The sequence below is a fragment of the Drosophila takahashii genome, chromosome 3R, assembly GCF_030179915.1.
Source record: "Drosophila takahashii strain IR98-3 E-12201 chromosome 3R, DtakHiC1v2, whole genome shotgun sequence".
In the NCBI taxonomy this organism is placed as follows: domain Eukaryota; kingdom Metazoa; phylum Arthropoda; class Insecta; order Diptera; family Drosophilidae; genus Drosophila; species Drosophila takahashii.
This window is the reverse complement of record NC_091681.1, coordinates 10,762,117-10,787,025: the sequence shown is the minus strand read 5'-3', so window position 1 is coordinate 10,787,025 and position 24,909 is coordinate 10,762,117. Positions and strand designations below refer to the sequence as shown.

Below are 24,909 nucleotides of genomic sequence, written 5' to 3'. Positions count from 1 at the left end.
CTTCGGACTCCGAAATGCCAAAGAGTGTTGACTGTGCCTAATTAGCTGGGTCCAACCCTCCCCCGAAAAAGGGTTTTCGGCAGAGATTGAGACTGCCAACTGCCAACTCAATTAGTGCCGACTGACCTCTGGCCAGTGGAGTTGAACATCTGTCCCGTCCGAGGCAAATAATCCAGCCTCTGTTGATTGCAAAATATTATGGTCTATATTAGCTCTTTCGCCCCTTTCCGATTGGGGGCCATAAATTACCCGCAGGTGATCAATCACTTCGTCACCAAAGCCACCGATCGTCAGCATATTTTGGTCAGCTTTTCGTGCACTTTTATGGCCCCCCGATTAGGGGCAGGCGCAACAGAATCGGTTCTCGAAAGTTTCGCCACATGACGTTGATGTTGATGTTCTGTTTAATCAACAATTAAAACAATTTACTTTTAATTGAAATATAATTTTCTATTTGCACTCGAATTAAATATTATTATCAATTGAGCCGCCGGCCAGACGGCGTTCCACGCACTCCGGTCTCGGTTCTCGGGTCTCCAGTCTTCGCTCTACAGTCTACGGGTCTCTAGCCTCAGGCCCACTTAATCGCCCCAAAACGGACCCCATGTAATGCCACCCGGGCACACAGATTGCCAGCGAGTGTGTGATTGTGGGCGAGTGGGGATCTCCGTAAAGTGGCAGTGGCGCCTGCATAATAGAAATGATAATATCATTATATCATATCAAAATGGCCGTTCTCCAGCGGATGATTCACGGCCTCCGGGAACTGTACTTGAAGCGTGGAATTCAAGGACAATGACTAGACCCATGCGAGTCAAATTAAATGGGCAGTAGATAAGAGGTAAATCGAAGACTACAAGTTAATCCTTGACCCTTTGGAAAGGAAAACAATGGTTTTTTTAAATTTATTATGATGTATTGATCATATACATATCACGAAATCTTTACAATTTACCATACAATTGCTTTAAAGTATTTATAAAATAAAGCTTTATTCGTTCCTTTAAGTTCTCTCCTTATTATCTGGTAAGAAAATCCAAGTTAATTGTGAATCTTTCATGGACTTTTCCCAATCAAGATATGCAAAAGTCAACAAACAGTTGACTGGGTTAAACCTGCAATTGTAATTACCGCTAGTTGAGATGTTATCAAATTACATTGACTCTGTGTGGCGCCCCAAGCTGTTGCACTTAGTCCCCTTTTCCCCTGCCGGCTCATCCGACCCTTGGTAAATTCTGCAGCAGCGACTCTGGTTGTTTACATTGATTGTCAACAGTGTCACCTAAGCGCCACGGTGCCAGCCCACCGTCCCACCCACCCCCTCCTGGGATGGCCTTCAGCAGGGAGGGGTGGTGGCTCTGGCTCTCTGGCTCCGTTAGCCGCGGAGTTTCCCTACTTTCCGCCGCTCCGCCCACCTCTCACCTCATCGAACCCGGCATTCGGAGCACTGAAGTGGAAGCGATCCCTCGATAATGCTCTCTAAAACTAATATTACAAAGTAGATATCGTTTGGCGCCGGACAAAAGCGACAGTGCCGCCAACTGGCCGCGACATGTTTGACAACCCGAGCGACACCAGCAGCGACCGAGGCAGCCGTGCCACTAACAGAGGCCGCACCGTGCCACAGTGAAACCAGGGATGTGAGCAGGACAAGGTTTCAAGCTTTGTGCCAAGGAAATATTACTTATTTTCATTATTTAAAAGTGTTAAAAAGTGTAATAGGTATATCATGTTTATACATTTTTCAAATTTGACGTTTTTTGGTTTAGGTGGTCAGGTGGCTCAAAAGGAACTTTTTGGTTTCGTTTTAAATCTAAAAAATTAATTGAAATATTTTTACGAATATAATATATCTATTAAAGAAAACTACAAACTTTCAACCCTTAAAAGAAAGTAAAATAATTATAATGGTTGCAGATGGATAGAAAACCGGTGTTCTCTTTAGGTGAATCTATTTAGTTCAGAAGCCAAAAAATCAAGTAGGGACACATTATTGTAACCTGATATATAATCCTAATTATCAAAGAGTAGTGTATTACTTTAACTTCGTAAAAATAAATCTTTTTGTTTTTTATTAAAATTAGGTAGTGATTTATTTTAAAAGATTGTAGTGAAGTGTAACACAAATAAACAATGCACAGACCACTGTTCAACGATTGGCGGCGGCGTATTGATAGCCCAACCGGAATGCAGTAACTCCCAACTGTCACTGTCTTGGCTGCTGTTACTGCTACCGTGAATGGGAACGCGAAGGTGATTATGATTGCGACTGTGACTGGTGGTGCAACTGCCGTCGCGTTTGCTGAGTTTTGTTTGCCTGTTTGCGGGAAAATTCAAATGCAGCCAGGCCACTCGGCACGGTAATCCTGGGGCTTGTTTTCTTAGACATTCCTGTGTGCATTACGATAGCAGAGCTGAGCTGCCAGCCCGACTTGGCACTTATCGATCGATCCGCGCAAACAATTCCCAAATCCCCGAAAGGTGCGCGCCAGCTACTGTGCGGATATTTCGGCTGGATGCCAATTTGGGTATCAGTAGCACTTAGAGCAGCAGTCATAAATTCATCACTCATTCGGCTCTGTAAAACTTATTTATTGCCCGTGGCTTCTGGTTTGATTTATTGCACTAGCAGTGGCCAATTGCCTAAAAACTGTTAAACCAACTCAATAACTAAACGTGAGTTTCAGTTTATATTAATATTGCCACCGATCGGCACCTTTCAACTCGATCGCCGTCATCATCGAGTCATATGAAAATGCTTATTAATTGATTTGTGCTGTAGAAATGTTCCTTAAGATTTATGATTGTGTTAAAAGGTTTTTTATGAGCTTCCAGGGCCAGCGATTTATACACCCAACTACTGGTGGCTCCATAAATTAAACAACTAAGAAAACTAAAATTTTCAAGATCGTATTTCTAGTTATTTTATGAATATCAGTTATAAGTAGAGCAGTCTGTACGTTTTCAATTATTTCATAAGATTCTTAACTCTGAACTCTTAAAACACCTGTAAATTGGTAACCCAAAGAAAAATTGCAATTATCCGCTTTCCCAACACACTCTCATTATATCTTCAAGAAAATTTCCGGACTAACAACCAATCCTAAGCCCAGACAAACCCACAGATATAATAATTCTTGAACCTCCCACAAAACAAAGTGAGAGTTAAAATTGGAATCAGAGAATCAGAGTTGAGGAACCGAATGCCCGCTGCCAGGATAATCCCAATATTTCCAAACAAACCTATTGAGCGCATTAAATCCTTCTATGGAAAGGCAAACGGCCAAAAGGAATTATTTTCATCATCGTCGGCTTTAGCCACGGGGCGCATGTCAAATTATGAATAAAATGCAAAATCACGCAAACAAGCCAAAAGTCAAACGGGAAAGAGAGAGTTTGGGGAAGAGGGTAGGATGAGCCGGCGAGGTCGAAACTCTCACAATGATTAGCTGCGACAGCTAAAGATCAACGTTAAGGGATCGTCCGGCTCACCTGAACCTCACTCCCTTTGCCTCAAACCACAACAAAGACAAACACAAAACTCAATATTACACTGAAGAAATCATGTGAAAACTTTGCAGTTATTTAAAATTTAATTCTGTAATCATTTTGATGAGTTGCTATAAAGCCTAGTCCCTTACTTTAATATAGCTTTAAAATGTTAACTTTTTGGAACATGCTTTAAGTAATTTTGATCAAAGGAATTAGATTTATCATATTAGTTTTTTAGTCACCAAAAAACTTATTCTGCATATATTTTGGTAAGGACCTTCATCAATGACTGGCCGCCAATAGGCTAACGTTAAAAGACAAACATTTTTCTAATGATTAGGAGGAATGTGAGATGAGGAGTTTTATATACTAAAATAAAATACTTTATTTTTTTTGTACAGTGTGTCTCACAACCCTCCTTTTTCCTTTCCTTTCCAGCACCGAAACTACCTGCCAGCGGGATTGCCAGCATACACGACTACCAGATGAATGGACAGCTGGACATGTGCCGGGGAGGAGGAGGCGGGGGCAGCGGCGTCGTGAGCGGTCCTGTGGGCGTTGGGGGCAACGGATCCTCTGGGATCGGGGGCGTCCTGGCCGTGCAGAACTCCCTGTTGATGGCCAACAATGCGACGGCGGGTAGTGTCCATCCCAACGGAATGGGTGTGGGCGTAGGTCTGGGCAACGGATCCGGATCCGGACTGAGCAGCTGCAGCCTCTCCAGCAACACCAACAACTCCGGCCGGACGAACTTCACCAACAAGCAGCTGACCGAGCTGGAAAAGGAGTTTCACTTCAATCGCTACTTGACGAGGGCGCGACGCATCGAAATCGCCAATACGCTTCAGCTAAACGAAACTCAGGTAAGAAAACGTGTGTTGATAATAATTTCAATTGGAAACAATGTAATGGAAGTTAAAATATGATTATTAAGAAGCCTAATTTGTGAATATAACTACAGTATATTAATTGAACAATTACTGAAACAGAAAAGTTTGTTTCGGATTTGTCTTTCAGCAGTCAGCTAATGAATTTCAATTTAGGGTAGTGCGGGCATTAAGGTCAAAAAAATTCGTCTAAACATAACGAAAGAATATTTGTAAATGTTTTAAAGTTAATATTAATTTGTTTCTAATTTTTATTATAATACACAGAAAATTTTTAAAAAGTTTTAGGTGCAAAATAAGGGGTGAAACATTTTAAAAAGTAAAACGCTTCATACAAATTTGTTTTACTTTGCATTTTTAAAACGTTTTCATTTTTATTTTTAAAACGTTTTTATATGAAAATGGCACCTAAAACGTTGTATAATTTTCTCTGTGTAAGTATATTAACGAAACAAAAGTATAAATGAAACCCATTTCTTCAGAAGATTACCTATTTATATATTATATTAAACTTAAATTTTATTGAACAGGAAAGAAAAGTTAGATCTTGTTATAACAACTTCAGCGATCCAATTTAAAAAATTTAAGAACACTTAAGAAAGAATACATTTTTTGCAATAAAGCAAAATAGTTACAAAATATTGACACCTTTTAAAAAAACGAAGTACAATTCTTACACAGATTATGAAAAAAACTTTTGACTTATGAATTTTCCCCTTTTTCTTGCAGGTCAAGATCTGGTTCCAGAACCGCCGCATGAAGCAGAAGAAGCGGGTGAAGGAGGGTCTCATTCCGGCGGACATTCTGACGCAGCATTCCACGCCCGTGATCAGCGAGAAGCCACCGCAGCAGCAACAACAGCCGCCGGAGCTGCAGATGAAGCCGCAGGGCAGCGATCTGGGCGGAAATGACCTGACCACAGGAGCAACTTCGGCAACTTCAACCACTTTAACACTAACAGCTCCTGCGACCAAACAAAGTTGAACGGCTTTCTTCGCTGTTAGTTGTTATTGTTATGCTATTGTTGTTGTTGCCGCCAAAATATTGACGCATTTTGTTGTGATAAATTAATAGAAAATGCACAGAAGATCATAAAGAAATAAACTAAATAAGGGAATACAATAATTAAATAAATATTATGTCACACACGTAGCAAATTGAGAGTGTAAATCCAAACAAAATCTGTAATCAAACGCTAGGAACTTGTGGAATCGAGGTGCCATATTCATCTAGGGGCTGTAAATACTTAAACTAACATTTCGCATTGCCGCAGCTAAAGTTTATTGGACTAGCATAAACTAAACTCAGGGTTATTTAAAAAATCAAACTTACTTAAATGCACGCAGAGCAATTGACAAAATACGAATACAAACTGAATCAAAAGGAAAATCCAAAACTAAAATATTAAAAACTTTACAAGAACTATACCAAGTAGAACCCCTAGCGTAAACCCCTCCACACCACCACCATCACCACTCGTCTGTAGTATTATTAGCTAAGTTTTAGGATGCCCCCGAGTTATTCGTTTTGTGCTAGAAAGTAATCGGTAAAACAATCTTGATGTACGTCTGTATATTTAATCTAGTCCTAATTGTAATATAATTATAACTGTACAACACATGTATGAATAAACAATAAACGAAACCCGATTGCAAATTGTTAATAAACAATGTGGACAACTTATTGCGAGTGTGGGCATTACAAATAAACCTATCTTTGACGAATTGTGGACGCTTTCATTTTGGTAATCGCCGATTTCCAAGTACACAGATAAGGCAGTAACATTCGACTGGGGATTTCTACTGGAAAGGGCAGCCGCCAAAAACAGCCTTCAAATAGGGTCTAGGATATCATGATTAATTGGAAACAGAGACCCATGTTCGAAACAACATATGCAAATCTATCATTTCACGGCAAGACTTGGCTTCGGGATTACACTTTTTTTATATTTATCACATGTTTGTGGAAATTTGAATTTCAATGGGATTTATTGATTTTCAATTCTTTTTATTTTGATAACTTGAGTTATTTTACCGTCAAGAAAATGAACCAGGAAATTCATCAAACGCTTTTTACCAAAGCAGTTTTGCATATAGTTGATAAATTGGATTTTAAGACCACATTATAGATTGCAGAATTCCATACTTTTGTTTTCGTAGGCAATGATTCACTACATGAACAAAGCAATTACATTGTTATAAAGCTCAATTTGAAATGAAGTTAATACTCTAGTTTACCATCCTCAATCGTAGCTCAGCTAAAGGGAGTGCGAGGGAGATAGATCTTGCGCTGGGTAGGAGAATACGTGTGGAAAATCTCAACCTTCTAGCTTTTGTAGTTTCCGAGATCTCAGCGTTCATACGGACGGACAGACGGACATGGCTAGATCGACTCGGCTAGTGACTCTGATCAAGAACATATATACTTTATGGGGTCGGAAACGCTTCCTTCTAGCTGTTACATACTTTTGCACGAATACAATATACCCTTTTACTCTACGAGTAACGGGTTTAACTAGAGTATTACCGAAATGAGTAAAACTCCAAATATATGAACCTCACCGCCGAAATATTATCTTTCTTACTAACACTATTTTATATGGGAATTCTTTGCGGCTAATTGATTTCAGCTGAGTTTAAATTATTTTCAGTTTGTGCTCTGCGCCAACAGTTTCGCAGAGATGCAGATGGTAGAATTTACCTCGAACGAATTGTATAAAAATACCTTCCCACAGAAATCCTTCGCCATCCGGAACTTTGACGGACTTTTTAAAGCAATAGTTAGGCGATAGGTTTTTGGGGGAACTCTAAATTCACCACGAAAAAACAAGAGAGAACTCTATAGTCGGGTTCGTGTCCCGACTATCTAATACCCCTCACTCGGCTAAAGGCAGTGCGAGGGAAATGGATATATATTTTTTTGATTGCGTATAACTTTTTAATGAATGGTCTGATTTGAAAAGTGTCTCCTACATTTCGATAGGTATAAATATACACAACAAAATAGCATTTATACTTCTCGAAAATCTTTAAAGGTGTGGGCGCCAGACACATTATAAAATCGTTAGTGGGCGATTGGGGGCGTTAGAGGGGGCGTAGCACTCGGCTGAAATTTTTACTTTTACGAAATAAAAAAATTTTTAAAATCGTATATAAGCGATTTTGGCGTTAAAGGGGGCGTGGCACCTTTTTGAAACGAACTTGCGCTGCGTAGGAACTCCTAGAATCTGCATGCAAAATGTCAATCTTCTAGCTTTTATAGTGTCCGAGATCTCAGCGTTCATACGGACAGACAGACAGACGGACACGGCTATATCGACTCGGCTAGTGACCCTGATGAAGAATATATATACTTTATAGGGTCGGAAACGCTTCCTTCTAGCTGTTACATACTTTTGCACGAATACAATATACCCTTCTTGACATTTAATAGCACTTGTTCCAAAAACCTGGCGATTTTCTAATATCTCCAAAACTGTTCTGTGGAAATCGTTTTTAATTAGATCTGGTAAATAGTAAATTAAAAATGTTTTTTTATAAATAACGAAAACAGCTGACTATTAACAGACTTGAACGTTAATGTTGGATATGGAACGGGCTTTTTTATGCGATATTTAGGCGATGTTCAAATGTTTCTGAACTGCTGAAATTTCTAAATTTTAAAATTTAAATGTAATTGAAAAGCTTAGGGAATACCCTTTCTATTTGACTTCACTGTTTGTCAATCAATCTGGCAACATTAGTTTCGAGCTCTGAAAGTGGGGTTTTTTCGCGCTCTATCTGTGGTCACCTTGCACATATTCATTCACAAAATTCTTAAAACTTAACTTGGAAATTGGGCGCGAAATGATGATGTGGTTCGCTCGGAACGCCCGGATCCAATTGATTCCAATGGAGAGTCCGCCGAAGACCATCAGTTATAGCTGCCTAACCACCAAATTCGGCCAGATGATGATGGGCACTACCACTGTGCCATTCACCGTGGACTCGAAAGACCAAGTCGCAATTTGTGTGCTTTATTTTATCGATGAAAACGTTGCAAAAACATATGATGAAGTGCGGAAGCGATGGCCAAAGTCGGATCTCTGTAAGGACGACGCCAGGATCCAGTTGGTGGCAGATAAACTCTTTGGGCCCGACAAGGAGAACTCTGAGGCGATTCCAGTTGCCATCCTGGGCTCCGAATTTCAGCTCTCCGTTTGGCGAGCTCTTGTGGATCTGAAGAGTGGCGAGACCTGCACCTATTCCCAACTGGCCGAGCGAATGGGTCGTCCAACAGCGATCAGAGCGGTGGCCAATGCCGTGGCCAAAAACGAGGTATCCATCCTCATTCCTTGCCACCGGATTGTGTCCCAAAACGGAGCATCTAAGTACCACTGGGGCGCAGCCCTCAAGCAACAGCTCCTCAAGTTTGAAAAATCAGATAGCTATTAAAAATTGTTACTTGTATCTTTATTGAAACTCAGCTCCGCACAAAGGTCTTTCTGTTCGGGGTGGTAAGGAATTGGAAAATGCAGACAGGCTCGAGATTGTGCACTTCCTACTTATAAATTGTACCTACAAATTAAGAGCGAACCCCGTTATTCCCGATGCAGCAGCACGAAAATGGCCAGTATGGAGAGGATGGCCCACTGAAAAATGAAAGGAAATTCAGGAATTATTAAGAAGAAAGTAAGACAGTGTCGATCGGCTTACCTTCACTTTGGGATACTCGTTCATGAAGATCGTGATGATGCCCACATAAGGCAGGAAGCCCCTGGCCCGGCCCACAATGTCCTTTTTGGTCAACCACAGTTGGTTAGGCGCATACAGACCCCGATCATCCACGTTGTTGTTGTCGCCCTTGGTCAGGAACTTGACGGAGCCATCCTCCCTGTCGAAGGAAATGAAGATTATTGACCAATTCAGTATCTAAAAAATTTGTAGTAGTAGGCGGGAGTTCCATTAGGTTCTTAAAACAAATAGATTTATAGTGCGGCATGTAGTTCCTTTAAAATATTACAATCACGGATATAACAGAAATCTCTTCTAACCAAATTTCCTAATAAAAGCAAGTCTCGGAGTCACAGAAACCGTTCCAAAACCAAATATACGATTTGAAATCCAAATAGTAGGCTTTAAATTAAATGCTCTCAATAAATTTACTTTGAAACTTTTACTAAAAAACTGTATCGTCATCTGTGACACCCACGGTTTTGGTTGGATGGTTTCTACACCTACCTTTTTACTTTGTCAAGGTCAAGCGTCAGTTATGTGTATATAAATTCTAGCTTGTTAGGGCTAGTACTCAACCCAACAAAAAGTCGTCCAAAACAAAAAACTTCATATGAAAATAACGTCAAAAAATTTTGTTTCATATGAAGTTTTTTGTTTTGGACGACTTTTTGTTGGGTTGAGTACTAGCCCTTACTATAAAATGGTCCAAAAACTAAAAATAAAACGAACCAAAATTTAAATTGTTTTCTATACATAGAGAAATACTCACACTCGGTAAAAAGGACTACCGGTTGTACAACTTGCTCATATTTATCTAAATTAAAACCATTCATCGAGGAATCCTTTGAATTACTAGATCTTAAGCATCTATATCAGTACTATGAAGTTACCTTCGGCACTAGAGGTGTAGAAAACATCGCTTTTCTGATGTTTTAACAATCAAGCATTTATGTATCATCAAAATATACATCTATTCATCTATCTAGCCTCCAGTTCGCGTAAAAACAGAAAGACGGACATGACTGTTGGTGGGGATTAGAAATATAGTTGAATTGCACACTTCTGACTTCTATAATAACCTCTGCGGGTATGTGGAATGATCGTTTTGGCAACAAAGTCATTCGAAAATTTAGTTAAATGTTCCAGGAATATTTGTTAAACCAAAACGTGACTTTCGGAACAATCCTGTCAATAATACAAAGCCCTCAGCGGTACCACCTGCACAGGGATAAATCATCCATTACCTAGGTATTTATCCTTAAGGGCTTTTTGGCGCATAATGGAATTTAACTATCAGTCTTGAAGACCCTACTGGGATTCTCAACCCGCATCCTTGGGACACTCACTTCTCGTGCAGCTTGATGACGCGGTGAACTATGGGTATGTCCCTGCCCTCCACCTTGAAGACGACGATCTCGCCGACGCGCACCGGCTCCTCCTTGTAGTTGGTGAGGAAGAGGAGGTCGCCGCGGTGGAAAGCCGGCTCCATGCTGCCACTGAGCACCACCACAATCGGGGACTCGCTGCCGGTGACCACCATCAGGCCCTTCCAGATCATCAGCGCCGAGGAGACGATCATGGCGAAGCTCAGCACCTGGTACAGCGACTGCGGGAGGAGATAATCCGGGTCAGGATGCTATATATGTGCATATGGCCGGAAAAGCGGCGCCGCTCACCTGACGCTTGTTCATTCTGTTGAAGTCGCCCAGCATCTCGTCGATCTGCAACATACTGGCTACGCCCATGGCTGCGGCTGTGTGTTAGGGGTCCTTGAAGAGGATATTAACCTATCTAAATGCAATTAAACGGCGCTTTAACAAAACTCCTCGGCTTCGTCCACGAAGACAGAAAATTACATACACGTATGTGGCATAGTGATTAGAGCTGGGGCAACCATGCGATAGTATCGATACATCGAATATGGTTTTAATTTTTTCCGATAGTAAGTAGAAAATACGTGTGAATTTGTCATTATTTATTTATTTTAGGGGGATTCCCTAAACTGTTGAATTGCTGAATTGTTGAAAATTCAACAAAAAATTTCAGCAATTAAGGGAACGACCCAAAATGGTTCCTGTTGAATTTTCAAACAGCTGTTATTTCTTGAAAAGTTTCACGGAACTTAAGGCATGTAAAATTTGATTTATTATTGCTAGTTACTGTCTAAAAGTGTTACCAAGGTAAAAAGAACCACAAATATGCTTTCTAAGTTGATTTTAAAATAAATAATGCGTACTGGTGATACTAAAATGTTACAGAGTTGCCACGACTTTTAAAAAAGGTGGCAACTCTGGCTTTTCAGCAATTCAACAAAATTTTCAGCAGCCCCGAGGCTGATGAATTGCTGAAATTTCTGAAAGTTGACTTTGTATGGAACAGCTGATTAACAGCTGACCAAAATTCAACAATTCAGCAATTCAACAGTTTAGGGAATCCCCCTTTTGATGCCCCTTAACCAAGATCTGAAACGGACTTGAAATGACAGATTGGATGTGGAATATCTACCGATATTTGATTGAAAATCAATTATTTTTAAACCTCCATTATTTTAAAACCTAAGATTTCTTAAAGAAAAACGTAGTTGATTAAATAAAAAACAACCAAAATATATTTTAAAAAAATTTATAAATAAACGATACTATCGGCTCCATCGAATATATGAGGGAAATACAACTACAGAATGCCCCCTCTGTAGCCAGCACTGCCAGACATCACAATTAATAACTACGAATGCCATCTCCATTAGTAAGACCGTAGCTAAATCCACACTTGGTGTGACCGCATCCGGAAACGTGAAGTGAGCGCCATCGGTTGCGTTTTCTCGCGAAATATTTAGGAAATAAATTGTTCGACATGGGCGACAAACTGCTGGACTCGACCCAGATCATAAATGGCCTGGCTGTGATGCTGTCCTTCTTCGTGGGCTACCGGTACGCCCTGAAGCGGGGCGACGCCAAGGATTCCTCAGCCGACGAGGGAGCGGCGGCCTCATCATTGGCCGGATCTTCCGTGTCCAGTGCTTCCGAGGCTCCTGTATCGGATAAGGTGAGAAGGAAACCTTTCAAGAGCTCCTGGGTGGTTTTCCAGAGGATTTACCCACGGACACACCTGGTACTGGGTACTTTTCACAGGTACCACAAATGAAACAGAACACACCTACACTGACGGTCACATGAATAGCAGTGCGATTCAAAACTTTTGGAATTGGTATTTCAAAAAGTCTCTGAAATTTATGTATTTAGGTTTTCCAAAGGAAGTGCCATGCAGTTTAAAGATATGGGCACTTCCAAAAAAAAGTCCACCAAGCCAAAAACCTTGAAACTTGAATAAAACATATTTCCACATGATTTTGCCCCGATATTAGTTTCTAATTAGTTGGATACTGAGCTTAACTACAAATTTGGAGTATAGTTTGATTATTTTTATAAAAAAACCCCACCAATATACGCAAAAATAAGTTTTTGGCTATTTTTTTGTTATTATTTGGACCTGTCTTCTGTTGTAAATTTATCCTATACTAATGCTAATATGGGACATTTTTCTGTACTGAATGCTTCATTCACATGCTAAACTATTAAGTTAAAAGCAAAACATCCTGCACTTGAGAGATAGAAGGGGGATTCCCTAAACTGTTGAATTGCTGAATTGTTGAATTTTGGTCAGCTGTTAATCAGCTGTTCCATACAAAGCCAACTTTCAGAAATTTCAGCAATTCATCAGCCTCGGGGCTGTTGAAAATTTTGTTGAATTGCTGAAAAGCCAGAGTTGTCACCTTTTTTTAAAAGTCGTGGCAACTCTGTAACATTTTAGTATCACCAGTACGCATTATTTATTTTAAAATAAACTTTGAAAGCATATTTGTGGTTCTTTTTACCTTGGTAACACTTTTAGAGAGTAACTAGCAATAATAAATCAAATTTTACATGCTTTAAGTTCCGTGAAATTTTTCAACAAATAACAGCTGTTTGAAAATTCAACAGGAACCGTTTTGGGTCGTTCCCTTAATTGCTGAAATTTTTTGTTGAATTTTCAACAATTCAGCAATTCAACAGTTTAGGGAATCCCCCTAGAGGTAAAGAAATCCGCTTTACAAAACAGTCGGAAAAAATGTCCCGAGCGAATGTGGTTGAAACTGCATAAAAAAAAAAACGGCAAAGAATTTTTGACTAAAACCAAAAGTATTTCACAGCGACATGTTTGAACAACATTCTAAAAAAAATCGCATTCACATATTCCATCAGAATTTGCTAATTTCTGGTGTTGTATGAACTTCCTCGAAATCCACTTCTATTTTTGTCCCGAGCGAATACGGCAGTTTTTTACCGATATCTTAAAAACTGAAAGTGGTACAAAATTAAGATTTTTACCAAAAATATAGCTTGGGAAGAGTGAAAAGAAAAACCCATAATTAAAATTAAAATCCATTGTTTTACAATTTTTTTTCAACTTTAAAGGTGTGCAAATGTCCCGAGCGACATTTTGGAAGTGCCCATATACAAACATGGAAATAGCGGGTCACACAAAATTTCTTACACGAAAATTAAAACGTTTTATATTAGTTCAAAATTTCCTTTTCCAATATTAAATTAATGTTTCAATATTTTCTTTAATTTTTTATGTCACATTAGATTTTAAAAAATCTCCCAAATCCTTATTTAGCTAATGACATGAAATATATATTCCGGTTGGTTATTTATTTTATCATTTCTCCAAATTTATTAGAATCAAGAATAATGATCATTCTTTTAGATATGGAAAATTTTTGTACATGTTAGTACTCTTGAGCAATCCCTGAGAAACCTGTTTTTAAACTTAAATCTTTTTGGTTCTATTTTTTAAAGTTCCTTTAGAATGAAAACCTCCATATGTTTATTAAATGGTTCTAAATAATATTTAGATGGCACATAAATAAAAATAATTTCTTTTACAGCCTTTACCAAGAAGGATAGTTTTACTGATTTATCTATAACTTTTCAATTCTATTAGGGCTACGGTGGCTTCAACGACAACTTCAAGATGGTCCTGGTGGTGCGCAACGACCTCAAGATGGGCAAGGGCAAGATTGCCGCCCAGTGTGGCCACGGAGCGGTGGGCGCCTACCAGCGGGCGGTGGTCAGGACACCCCGATTGCTGCGGGCGTGGGAGAACTGCGGATGCGCCAAAATCGCCGTGCGCGTCGAGAGCGAGGCGGAGCTGATGGCCATCAAAAAGGCAGCCGAGCGCCAGCAGCTGAACACCTGCCTCATCCGCGATGCGGGTCGCACCCAGATCGAGGCGAACTCCAAGACTGTGCTGGCCGTGGGTCCAGCGGCTGCCGTGGACATCGACCGGGTCACCGGCCACCTGAAGCTGCTGTAAGATCCGCACCACGGGAACTCTCGAAGGCCATGTGGCATCACTAACGCGCTCGAGTGCAACCCGACAATTCTGAAAGCAATAGGGCGCATTGGTTGAGCGGTGGACGAGGCTAGGGATGGGCGCCATGCCACCGAGGAGGACTACAACTGTGACACGCAAGTTAAGCTAAGATTTACGTTATCACGTTAACTGTGAACAGAGCTATTAAAAATAAAACGATTGGCAGTCCGGCCTGGAACTGCAAAGCTCCTTAACAAATGCTTTTTCTGGGGGTTCTTAGAATGTATAGCATTTCTGTCTGTATATACAGTTTATGAGTAAAGTTAAACTGAAAGTAAAGCAGAGATAATTTGTTTTGAGCCTCCAAAGGAAATATTTATTTATTTTCTATTTAGAGAAGTGAAATGAGCAGTTATAAATCCACATAATATTTGGATGTTTGGATCCTACAACTAATATTAAACTTATACATTAAAAAGTCAAATAATATAAGTATTCAAATGAAAAACAATTCTTGAATTAAGTGGACTTTCACTATTCTGACTATCAAAACCACGATAATGAATTGACACAATTTTATAGTGTTAGGGTATAAGTAACTTCATTATGACAGTTTTAATGACATTTCAAGCCAATGACATTTCAAGCCAAGTATAATGAAAAAGTACAAACATAATGGTAAACCTTCAAGCGCAAGTATAAAGTATTTCGACAGAGTGGCTCACACAAAAGAAATGTTAAATTTGTTTGGTTCTTACAACTAACAATGGTACTTAATCACTAAAATGTCCAGGCATAATCATTGTCTCCTTGCGGCGTCTGTTGCTGCTGCAGTTGTTCCGGTTGCAGTGGGGGCATTTGCTGCTGCATCACTTGGTGCTGCAACTGCTCCATGCCCTGCACTTGCTGAAAGTCCAGCTGCGGTGGCTGCTGGTAGTCTAGGTTTGTGGGCTCGTTGGACGAATCCACCAGGTAGATCTGCGACTGCGATTGCTGCCCCATCTGCTGGTGGTGCTGCAAGGCGTAGTCTCCCTCATCGAAGACCTCTTTTTTGATGCGCACTCGGGAACCATCGTCCTCCTCATCGCTCTCCGAAATATCCAGATCATCGTCGATGCCCATGCCGTTGTTTATCGTATTGGAAGGCATTTCGGGCGGCATTTGCATGGCCATGGAATCATCCTCCTGAGACGGAAGACTCATACCCATAGCCGAAGCGGCAGCGGCACTTGTGCTGGCTTCGGCGGCATTATACGGTCCATTGTCATCCTGAACATGGGAGAGGAAATTGGTGAAGGCGCCCTGCAAGCTGCTGGGCTCGCCGAGATTCTGGCGAGGCTTGTGCATGGCCAGGAAGTCGGAGGGATCGTAGTTGGGGTCCACATCCATGGACTCGTCTGAAACATTTTGAAAACTCTGATCAGTAAGAGTGTTTTTAATGATTTAATTTAATGGGACGAAAAGGTAGGGTAGAAGGGTAAGGGAACATGGACATCAAGGGCACAACACAAACACTTAGTAAGGATAATAAAGACCTTGCTGCTGTTGAGCATAGTAGCCAGCGCCCACGCCACTCAATTGCACCATTGCTTCGGCCACCTGCTGGCTGTCATCTTCGCCGATCGGCTCCTCTGCTCAGGCGATTTGAGTAAAATCAGAAACAGAAACAAAATCCAAACAAAGTCAGCGATCGAAAGTGGTTTTTAGATTAGTATTAAACTTCGAGCATTTGAATTATGTTTCACTCGAAAAGTTTGTTATGAATTTTGACTTTATAAAAGTAATAATCAGAATTATATATGTCTAAAAATTATACCAATTCCAAAAATTAAATACTTTTAAATAATTTAAAAAAAGCAAATAAAAGAGATCAAACCGAATTGCTCTCCTTGACTTACAAATTTTATAAGGTAGTTAACCCTTTTAAACGGTTTTTCTCAGAAAAAGATCCGAAAAAATAGGCCCTTGGCCGGAAACACCCACCTGCCATTTGCTGGGCCTCGATGTCGATCTCCGTCTTAATATTTTTGGGATCGAACATTCCATCCATGCCTTCGGCGGGCGCGTGGATGCGTTCGCCCTGATCCAAAATGCTGGCCGCATTGTTCTCGTCCTCGGAGACCTCTTGGAAGTCCTCCTCCTCGTCATCATCCTCATCATCCGTGGAACATTGCAGATCTAATGGAAAGCAAATAAATTATATTAAAAGGTTCAAGTATTTGTCGACTAATTGTGCATTACCAACAACTGAAATAAAATGCAAGTTACATTTAAAAATTTCGAAAGGTAAAATAAAATTATAATCTAAGTCATGCAAAAAGTTAACTACTTAGTTTAGTTTTTAGGGTTAGCGCTACAGTTAGTCATCTGAACTCGTAAATCCAAACCGAAAATGAGGTGCGTGTGAAAAAGCAGTGGAGGTGTCAATCAATTTTGGGTTTCATGTGTATTAAAAAATTAATGCAAGTGAGTATTTGTGTGGTGGACCGATGGCTAAGATCCGATTAGTCGGCGATTAGAGGCTTACCTTCATCCAGGAAGTAAGCTTGCGTCTGACTCATGTTTGAGGCAAGGCTGTCCTTCCTCGGACGCCCCCGACCACGCTTAACCGGATTCTGGGATTTGACTAGAAAAAGGTAAAAGTTTTTGCAGTTCGTAGGTGGCAACAGTATCAAGGATTTCGGTCTTTTTCATTTGTTCGTGTATATGCCTGTACTTTAATGAGATCGCCGCTAAGGGAAGTTCGCTTGGTCAGAAACAAAATATGTGTTCTTCTGGCTTAAAATCCGGATATACCAAAAATTTCCACAACTGTACGTTTAAAATTCATAAAATGCTAAATATTTTATGTTTTATATTGAAACAGAGTACTTATTTTTGGACAATAAACATATTTTGATCAGCAGTTCTTTCCCTAACATTTAATTTGTTATTATAAAATATACACCAGATTTCATTTGGATATATTTACAGTTAAAATGGAATACGATTGGTTATTCCAAAAATATGTAATCTACTTGGAATATATCTTTCAGAAAACTTGAAATCTAAAAAGATCTACAGTTAATAATAAATCTGCTCTTAAATTTTCTTTAAAATAAATACTTCTATAGCTAAATACGAAAACTTTATATAAAATACTTAATTTAATTGCTAAATTTCCAATAACAGAGAAATTTCTCATATCTTGGGTTTACTATATGTACACGATGATTCAGTTTTATTACGCTTAAATCGAAATAATTGTCTGGGATTAGTACAAGCAATATGATCCGTTCGGACCCGTGTCAACCATAACCAGAGAGTTTGCCATATGCAAATTTTGTTTATATTTTATATAGTTTACTGATTTCAAAATGTAGGAGGAAGCGTGATTAATACCAATAGTTCTTAAGAAATCCAGGAGAGAGAGAGAGTAAATGGAGAAATGTATATGTATGCAATTGTAGAGATAGTGCCCCAGTTCCTTGAGGCGTACTTAGAGTAAGGTAAAAGACCCAAGCCCACTTACCCTCCTCCACGGGATCGCGCTGCTTGCGGGGTCTTCCCCTTCCGCGCTTTACCTCACCAGGGCCTGGAGGTGGAGGCTTCCGCGAGGACGACGCGGTGTGGGACCCACCCATCTCAGCTCCCATGCTGCGATGGATGGAGTTCGATGAAGTCGCATGCCCCACATTGCCCTCCACATCGATGTAATCATCTCCCGGTGAGCTAGCCCGACTGCCGCGGTCAAAGTTGTAGTCATCATTGCCCCAGGCTTCATCGAACTCTGGTGCATTCTCCCTAGCACGCTCCTGCGTCTTGGATATGTTATTCTCTAACTGGGCGCAGTGGTCCGAGAACTAGTTTGAAGTAATAGGTATTAGAAGAGTTGGCATGTAAAGGCTATAACAACTTACCCCTTCTAGCTGTGTTTGCGCGTATTCCAGTATCTTCTTGGCGAACTTGGTGTAGCGGGTATCGCTGCCGTTGTATTGTTCGCAATTGGTGGCTATCAACTCGATATCAGCCAGATATTCGGCTCGGCTGTGATAGCGATGAGCTGGATTAAAAGTTGGGATCAGTTTAGTATTATTTACAATTAATAAATGAAAGATAGCCCTATCGACGTACTTTCAATGTTTTTGCCAATAGTTTCGAGGTCCATGGGTCGCTTGATGACCGTGTAGTAGTCCTTGACCTGTTTCTTGTTGACCGGCTTAAGGAACGGCCAGCTTTCGGTCAGCTGCTTAATCTGCGTGTGCAGCTTGTCGAAGATGAAGGAGAGAGCCACCTGATCGTCGTCGTCCAGGAGCGGGTTTATGGCCTTTTCGAGGCGCATCAGCTTATCCTCTCGCTCGGCGAGCAGCTCGAAGCAGCTGGTGAACATGCGTTGGGCGGCCACAGTGTAGGCACTTTGCGCTCCATTGTAGATGAGCGAGTTGTCCACAATCTGCTTAAGATCCTCTAGGAACATCTCGCGACTTGTGTAGCGCCTCTGCCGAATATACTCCCTCATCGTCTGCAGATCCATGGGCTTGGTGACCACGCGGTAGTAGTCGGGCACCTTTTTGGCACTCACCGGGAACAGGAATGGCGATACATCCGGCATGGAACGCAGTTCGTTGTGGATGATCTCAAGGATGGAGGACAGCACCACCACAGGATCTGTGCGCCTTCGGTTGGCTGTCTTGTTGTGTCGCTGAAGGTAGTCACAATGGAGATCGCCACCCACTCTGCGTTTCTTCTTGCCCATCGCATCGCGGGGCACCTTCAAGGTGAGACCAGAGCTGGAGCCACTGCGCCGCTTGCCGTCATCGCCACCATGCCGTTTGAGCACCTTGCTGCTCAGCGTCACCTTGGTTCCGTCGACATTCACCAGATCGTCGTCATCCATGGCCATCTCCTTCTCGCTCTGCTCGTCCAAATCGTCAGCCAGGGAAGGATTAGACTGGGACAGACTGCTCTGCATGCCGGTGTACAGGGGACAGGCCTTGTTTGTTCGCATGTGACCCACCTGCCCACAGGCGCCGCACTTGAGCTTCAGGTCCGGCTTTAGCTTGAACTTCTTGCGCGACGGACTGACCTCCTTGTAGCCGCTGTCCCGTTCCTTGTGCGAGTGACCGCCCGAGCTCTTGGGATCGCCCAAGGACGTGGGCATGCCACCTGGCTGCAGCTTCTGGTTTTGCGCGAGCTGCGCTAGGCGTTCGCGCTCCTGGTTGCGCTTGATGCGACGCAGCTGCTCCTGGATGCGCCTCTTCTCGCGCTTCATCTCCTCCTTTTGCTGCTCGTCCAGCGTGGCGAACTGCTTGATGAACTGCTCGTCCTTCGTGGTGCGAATCTTAATGTAGGCATCGATCACCGGCTGCCGGCGCACAGTCTCCACGCGGGTGTACTCCTTGCCATCGTTTCCTCTGAAGGTACGTGTGATGCGAAGAATGCGGCCTTGATTACTGCTGGCCAGCAACTGCTGCCCGGCCTCCTCCTTGCCTTTAGCTCCCTTGGCGCCTCCACTGCCAACTGGCCCGCCGTGCTCTTCGTCCAGCTGTCGCAGCAACTCCTGGCGCTCCAATTCCTCACGTTCCCTTGACAGCTGCGTGGACGTCTTCTTGTTTGACAGCATGTTCTCCAGGTTCTTGCCCAGTTCTTCGAGGTCAGATTCCTCGGAGGCCGAGGACTCCGCCTCGTCGGTGGACAGCACCTCGGAGCTGGCGAGTACTCGGTTCTGCAGATCGAAAATGCGCTGGCATTCTTCCTTATATCGCTCCTGGTGCTCAGCGATGGAGAAGCGATTGCCACGGGAGAACTTATCCATTCCCTCCTCGCCGGCCTTCGCTTTCTCCGTGGACAGGGTGCGCACCACGTCAATGACCTCCCATCGGGAGAGCTTCTTGATCTCCTCCTCGGGCACCTTGAACTGTCGCAGAAGCTCCTTGGCTCGCTGGAGTGGCAGCCTACGCAGATCGGCATCCGTTCCGGTAACTGACCGCTTTGGCTGCGATTCCTGTTCCTCCTTGGTTTGCTGTTTATTTATATTTTTATAAAGAATTATAAATTGTTCAATAGTTTTCTATTCAGTTTTAGAATTATTCTTACCGTTGGCTTGTTTGGCACTCGAACGTAGGAGAATCCTTCACCACATCCCGTGGGATCAGCGGGACCACTCAGCTGGAGCAGGCACTTTCCACGCATGGCCTGGATATATGCGCGAGTTGTGTTCCACGGAGCCACTTTTACTTCGTCGTCGAGTTTCAGTTGCGCCTCCTCGTCGTCATCTTCCTGCGGGGCGAACAAAAACTTCTCTCCATAGCCAGCATCCTACAAAAATAGAAAGTAATGTATAAAGTACCATGCAAATTAATCAAAAACACTCACCTTTAGGCGCTGTTCTGCCGCAATCATGCTAAAGTAGGCGCAGCACTGCTCGGGTGAGACCATGGCTCGGATCTCTTCCTCGGAGGGAAGGCGAAACTCGGGCTTGATAACCCACCAATTGGAGTCCATGCCCGTGCGCTTAAAATCGGCGCACTGCTTCAGCCGCTTGCGGATGCTGCTCTCTGAATGGGCGGGGAAAGCCTGTTTTATATCGTCCATTCGGATGCGGCGCGGATTGTCACGACTCTTCCAGAACAGGCGGTAAATAAAGACCTGGAAACACAAAAAAAATATTAACAAATGAAAGATTGCTTAGTTATCAGCACCTACCTGCAGGAAGTCGCGAGTGAAGTTGTTGGCGCGCTTGGAGTTCGGACCCGGAACCTCGTACAGCGGACACTCCTGTCCCACTGTGAAGATGGAGTTCACCGATCGGATCCAGTAGCTGTTCCGGGTGCGAATAACGAGGAAATCGTTGTGGGCCATCTTGTGCGGATAAATGGGCGCTCTGTACATATTGTTCTCAATCGCTTGGATGCACTGGCCGGGATGCAGGATGCCCAGGAAGGGACTGGTGTGCGCAAAGGCGACTTCTCCGTAGACATAATCCTGCGGCCCACTGTCCTTCTCCGCTTTGCGCTTGTAGTAGTTCTTGATCTTGGAGCACATGCCCACCTGGTTCATCAGCGGCGGGTGCTCCTCACAGAACTCGGCCAGCACGATGTCTCCATCCCTGCCGCTCAGATCCTCCGGGTTGCGCATAAAGAAGACGTCTCCGCCACCGGAGGCGATGCGCTCCACCTCGCGCTGCTTGGCCTTCTTCGCAATGGTCTTAAGCAGTGGGAAGACGGGGTGGGGCGAAACTTGGGCCATCGGTCCGTGCGAGTACTTCTTGAGTGGCGGGCGATGGAAGGAGCGAAGCTTCATCGGGCCCATGTGCGTAGGTACGAACGGAGCTCGCAGCTCTACCACCGGAGTCGAGTGCTGGATGAGATTTCCGCCACCCACCTTCAGGCGCAGTGTCGGTTCTGTCTTGGGTGTATAATACCTACAGGGGGGTCAAATATTACCTTCTGATTCTGTTAAATCTACTCGGGGACTTACGTGTCATTGGAAATGTTGAAGGGGTCACGATCGGGACTTTTGGGTGGTGGCGGCGGAGTGTCCTCCGCCAACACATTGATTACGCCCGCCTTGCCCAACAGGATCTTGGACTTCTTCACGTGGGGATGCGGTATCTTGATCTTTGGCGGGGGACCCGTGCTCTTGTTGATCTTGGAGGGATCGATGTCGTCGGGAATGCCCAGGATGATGTTCTCGTCATTGGGATCCAATGTGAGTACCTTCGGCTTGGGCACCTTGCTCATTTGCTGTGCATCCCAGATCACCTCGTCCTCCCACTTGTGGTATATTAGCTCCTCGTTCTCCACCGGGAACAGACTGTACCAGGTGTCATCGGGGGCCTCTGCTGGCTTTGCTTGAGCACTAAAATGGATGGAAATTTAGGACAAATACAGGTAAATTGTAAAGACAATAACCTACTTTTGCTGGGCCTTTTTGCTAGATGCTGCCGAGCCCTGCTTGGAACTGCCACTGCTGTTTCCCACCGGCAGGGACGTTTTTCCAGGCTGGCTGAAGGCGCCGGCAGTTCTTGATCCGCTGGAGGGCAACCATCCAGCTGCATTTGTCTTTGAGTTCAGCTTCTGCAGCACCTTCGCCTTGATGTCGTTGCCATCCCAGACCACGTCGTCCTCCCAGTGCAGCTGTGAGACCATTAGAAAGGCGTCATCCGCAATGCTTGGCTCCTCGCCGTCTGCCTCTGGACTGTTTACACGCCGCTCATCCTTGATCTGCGGCTGAGACGAGGAGGCTGCCGTCTTTGTCTTAAAGCCGTAGTTGAATCCCTCGCCGGAATCGGGCACTTCCAACATGTCGTACCAAATCTGTGCCGGCCCGTAACGCCAGTCGGCCACCTTGGGCTTCTGGTCGCAGTTCTCTCCGTTTTCCGGTCCCTCAGGACGCACGTCCTCGCTGTTGAAGTCGCCCAGCAGCTTGTCCTCGTCGTCGGACATGCACTCCGCCGGCGTTGGCTCCGATGCATAGTGCAGGCTGAAGCCACGCTTGCGAGGCTCCTCTGTGTCGCTTGGGGAGTCGGAGCCACCGGTGTTGGTTAGCTGCAGGGCAGAATATATTTACAAATTACTGTAAACCTATTTTAAAACTAAAGTTCCTACCTTCTGATCCCTGGACTGATTGCGCTTGCGGCGGCGTTTGCGCACGTGGCGCCAGATCTGGGGCAGACTAGTGGGTTTACCCGGTCCGAAGAGGCGCGAGAAGCGCAGCACCTTTTGGGGTCGAAAGTCGGGAAAGAGCTCGCGCACATCCACGTTCTGGTACTTGGAGGGCAGAATGTCTGCCAGCGGTGTGTCCAGTTTGCGGTCCGCATCTAAAAAGCATCAGTTACGTTTAATATCATTGTTAATTGCTTCTCAAAGTCCAGTTTACCTTTGGCATCGGCGGACTTGGAGTCGCCGCCGGGACTGGAGGCGTCACTTGGTTTGGCCGGCTCATCAGTGCCGCTGCCAGAACCCGATCGCATGGGAGCACTGGGTGGAGGCATCAGTTCCTTGTCGTCTTTGGCTGCAAAATAATGTTGCTTGATATCTAAAAAATTGTTTTTTTTTTCGGTAAATTAAGAGTTGTTCTTTGCCAGGTATACTAAATCAGAACTAAAAAATTCGTTCAATGAGAAATGCTTTGTCACTTTTAAGTGTCACTTTGATAGGAAACACATAGGGCCATTGATATCATCGGTTTCAGGAATACCTAAATAGTTCCTAGGCGTATTTTTAATTAAAATTTTTTTTTAAAATAATCATTAAAAAAATGTTACATAAAAATGGTAAAGTTGCCATTAGATTAATTAATTAATTAAAAATTAATTTTTACTTATTTCTAAGAGAAACTCAAGGTTATCCTGGGAGTTCACAGCCCAGGCTTCACTTACTCAGTAAATAGTTCCTATGCATACATATTTGTAACTATAATATTCCTAAACGTAATCATTTAAAAAAAATATTATATAAATGGCATTTTTAAAAAGTTTCAAATTAGTAGAGTTGTACGTCGTACTCAACTCTTTATTTCTAAAAGAAACCTAAGGTTATCATGGGAGTTCACTTACTCAGCTTGGCCTCCACCTTGGAAGCGGGAATGGCGTCCTCTAAGTCATCGTATGACGTTGAGTCTTCCGGCGGTGTGCGGGGACAATCCTCGGATAACTCGGTAATATCCGAGTAGTCTATAGCATCCTCCTGGGCTCTTACGGCACCATCCTCCTTCTCGTCACTTTTTACGCCTGCCTTGAGAGCATCGAAGGCACTCAGACCTCCGCTGGCGCTGGCCTCCGACTTCTCCTCGTCTTCGTCCTCCGACAAGGGCTCGGCCTCCTTGCGGTCAATTACCTCGAGAAGCATTGAATCCAGACCCAGTCTGAAAGAAGGTATATTAATTACTTTAGGAAGATTCATAGGTGCGGTTTATAAGGCATAGGGAACACCAACTTATTGCATTACTAGATAATGGGGATGTACTTCTGAATACCGATATGCACATTTACCAAATAACGTTACTTACTTGGAAAGGGATCCAATGTTCTCCCGGAGCTCCGCATCGAATCCGCCGCCCCCGCGTCCCTCGCCCTCGTCGTCTTCCAGCAATCTGCCCTCGGAGTCGATGTTGCCGAAAAGAATGCCGGTCAAGTCCAATCCATTGCCAATCGATCCCTCGTCGTCACTGTTGTCGGATTCCATCTCCATTTCCATCGGATTCCAATGTTTACGCGGCTAAAATCTTGTTTTTGCCGGAGCGTAATTGCATTTTTCCACGAAACACGGTTAAGTATGACCGTTGATGGACATCCCGAAAATACAGCGCGACTTTCGCAAGTGCATCAAAAAATCCACCATAGCGAAAGGTTCGGATCTCGGGTACGTTGGTTTTGCTGTGCACGTACAACTGCGGTCAAAAAAATAGGTAGCGCGTTTGTAATGGTGTTGCTTTGGTTCAATTCGAGCTATACTTTATTTTGTGTATGACCTCTG

The 24,909-nt window shown here is 43.2% G+C and overlaps 5 protein-coding genes and 1 long non-coding RNA gene across 13 annotated transcripts in view; 4 read left to right on the top strand and 2 right to left on the bottom strand.

Annotated features, from left to right (window-relative positions):
- lab (labial) overlaps positions 1-6,037 on the top strand; it is a 49,348-nt gene extending 43,311 nt beyond the window's left edge. For both annotated transcript variants that reach the window (XM_070217079.1, XM_017142077.3), the window contains exons 2-3: positions 3,931-4,355; positions 5,109-6,037. In XM_070217079.1, coding sequence (XP_070073180.1) covers positions 3,931-4,355; positions 5,109-5,363 — 680 coding nt within the window. In that variant the 3' untranslated portion in view covers positions 5,364-6,037. The remainder of the gene's footprint in view (positions 1-3,930; positions 4,356-5,108) is intronic.
- A 2,111-nt stretch (positions 6,038-8,148) lies between these two features.
- On the top strand, positions 8,149-8,843 carry agt (O-6-alkylguanine-DNA alkyltransferase). Its single transcript, XM_017142100.3, has one exon. It carries the CDS (start codon positions 8,225-8,227, stop codon positions 8,810-8,812), a length of 588 nt encoding a protein of 195 aa, XP_016997589.2. The 5' UTR covers positions 8,149-8,224; the 3' UTR covers positions 8,813-8,843.
- On the bottom strand, positions 8,809-10,951 carry twr (signal peptidase complex catalytic subunit SEC11 homolog C twr). The gene is made up of 4 exons (XM_017142101.3): positions 10,771-10,951; positions 10,441-10,700; positions 9,074-9,251; positions 8,809-9,009 (listed from the first exon to the last, which is right to left on the bottom strand). Exons 1-4 carry the CDS (start codon positions 10,837-10,839, stop codon positions 8,959-8,961), a joined length of 558 nt encoding a protein of 185 aa, XP_016997590.1. The 5' UTR covers positions 10,840-10,951; the 3' UTR covers positions 8,809-8,958.
- LOC138913416 (uncharacterized) lies at positions 9,765-10,902 on the top strand. The gene is made up of 3 exons (XR_011419155.1): positions 9,765-10,181; positions 10,241-10,342; positions 10,400-10,902. It is a non-coding gene; the product is annotated as an uncharacterized lncRNA (long non-coding RNA).
- Positions 10,952-11,853: 902 nt separating the features above from the next.
- Positions 11,854-14,710, top strand: LOC108057637 (probable peptidyl-tRNA hydrolase 2). Its single transcript, XM_017141969.3, has 2 exons — positions 11,854-12,139; positions 14,081-14,710. Exons 1-2 carry the CDS (start codon positions 11,948-11,950, stop codon positions 14,450-14,452), a joined length of 564 nt encoding a protein of 187 aa, XP_016997458.1. The 5' UTR covers positions 11,854-11,947; the 3' UTR covers positions 14,453-14,710.
- Positions 14,711-14,801: 91 nt separating this feature from the next.
- On the bottom strand, positions 14,802-24,718 carry Taf1 (TATA-box binding protein associated factor 1). 7 transcript variants are annotated; one of them, XM_017142027.3, is made up of 16 exons: positions 24,443-24,718; positions 23,991-24,298; positions 23,312-23,470; positions 23,041-23,252; positions 22,349-22,980; positions 21,911-22,291; positions 21,137-21,854; positions 20,807-21,079; positions 20,528-20,749; positions 18,566-20,453; positions 18,352-18,494; positions 17,964-18,294; positions 16,980-17,078; positions 16,436-16,630; positions 15,988-16,083; positions 14,802-15,849 (listed from the first exon to the last, which is right to left on the bottom strand). In XM_017142027.3, the coding sequence occupies exons 1-16, from the start codon at positions 24,628-24,630 to the stop codon at positions 15,233-15,235; spliced, it is 6,462 nt and encodes a 2,153-aa protein (XP_016997516.2). In that variant the 5' UTR covers positions 24,631-24,718; the 3' UTR covers positions 14,802-15,232. The 7 variants fall into 7 exon arrangements, with proteins under 7 accessions (XP_016997516.2, XP_016997517.2, XP_016997518.2 ...); XM_017142028.3 differs by having other exon boundaries at positions 23,312-23,446; XM_017142029.3 differs by lacking the exon at positions 15,988-16,083.
- Positions 24,719-24,909: the final 191 nt, after the last annotated feature.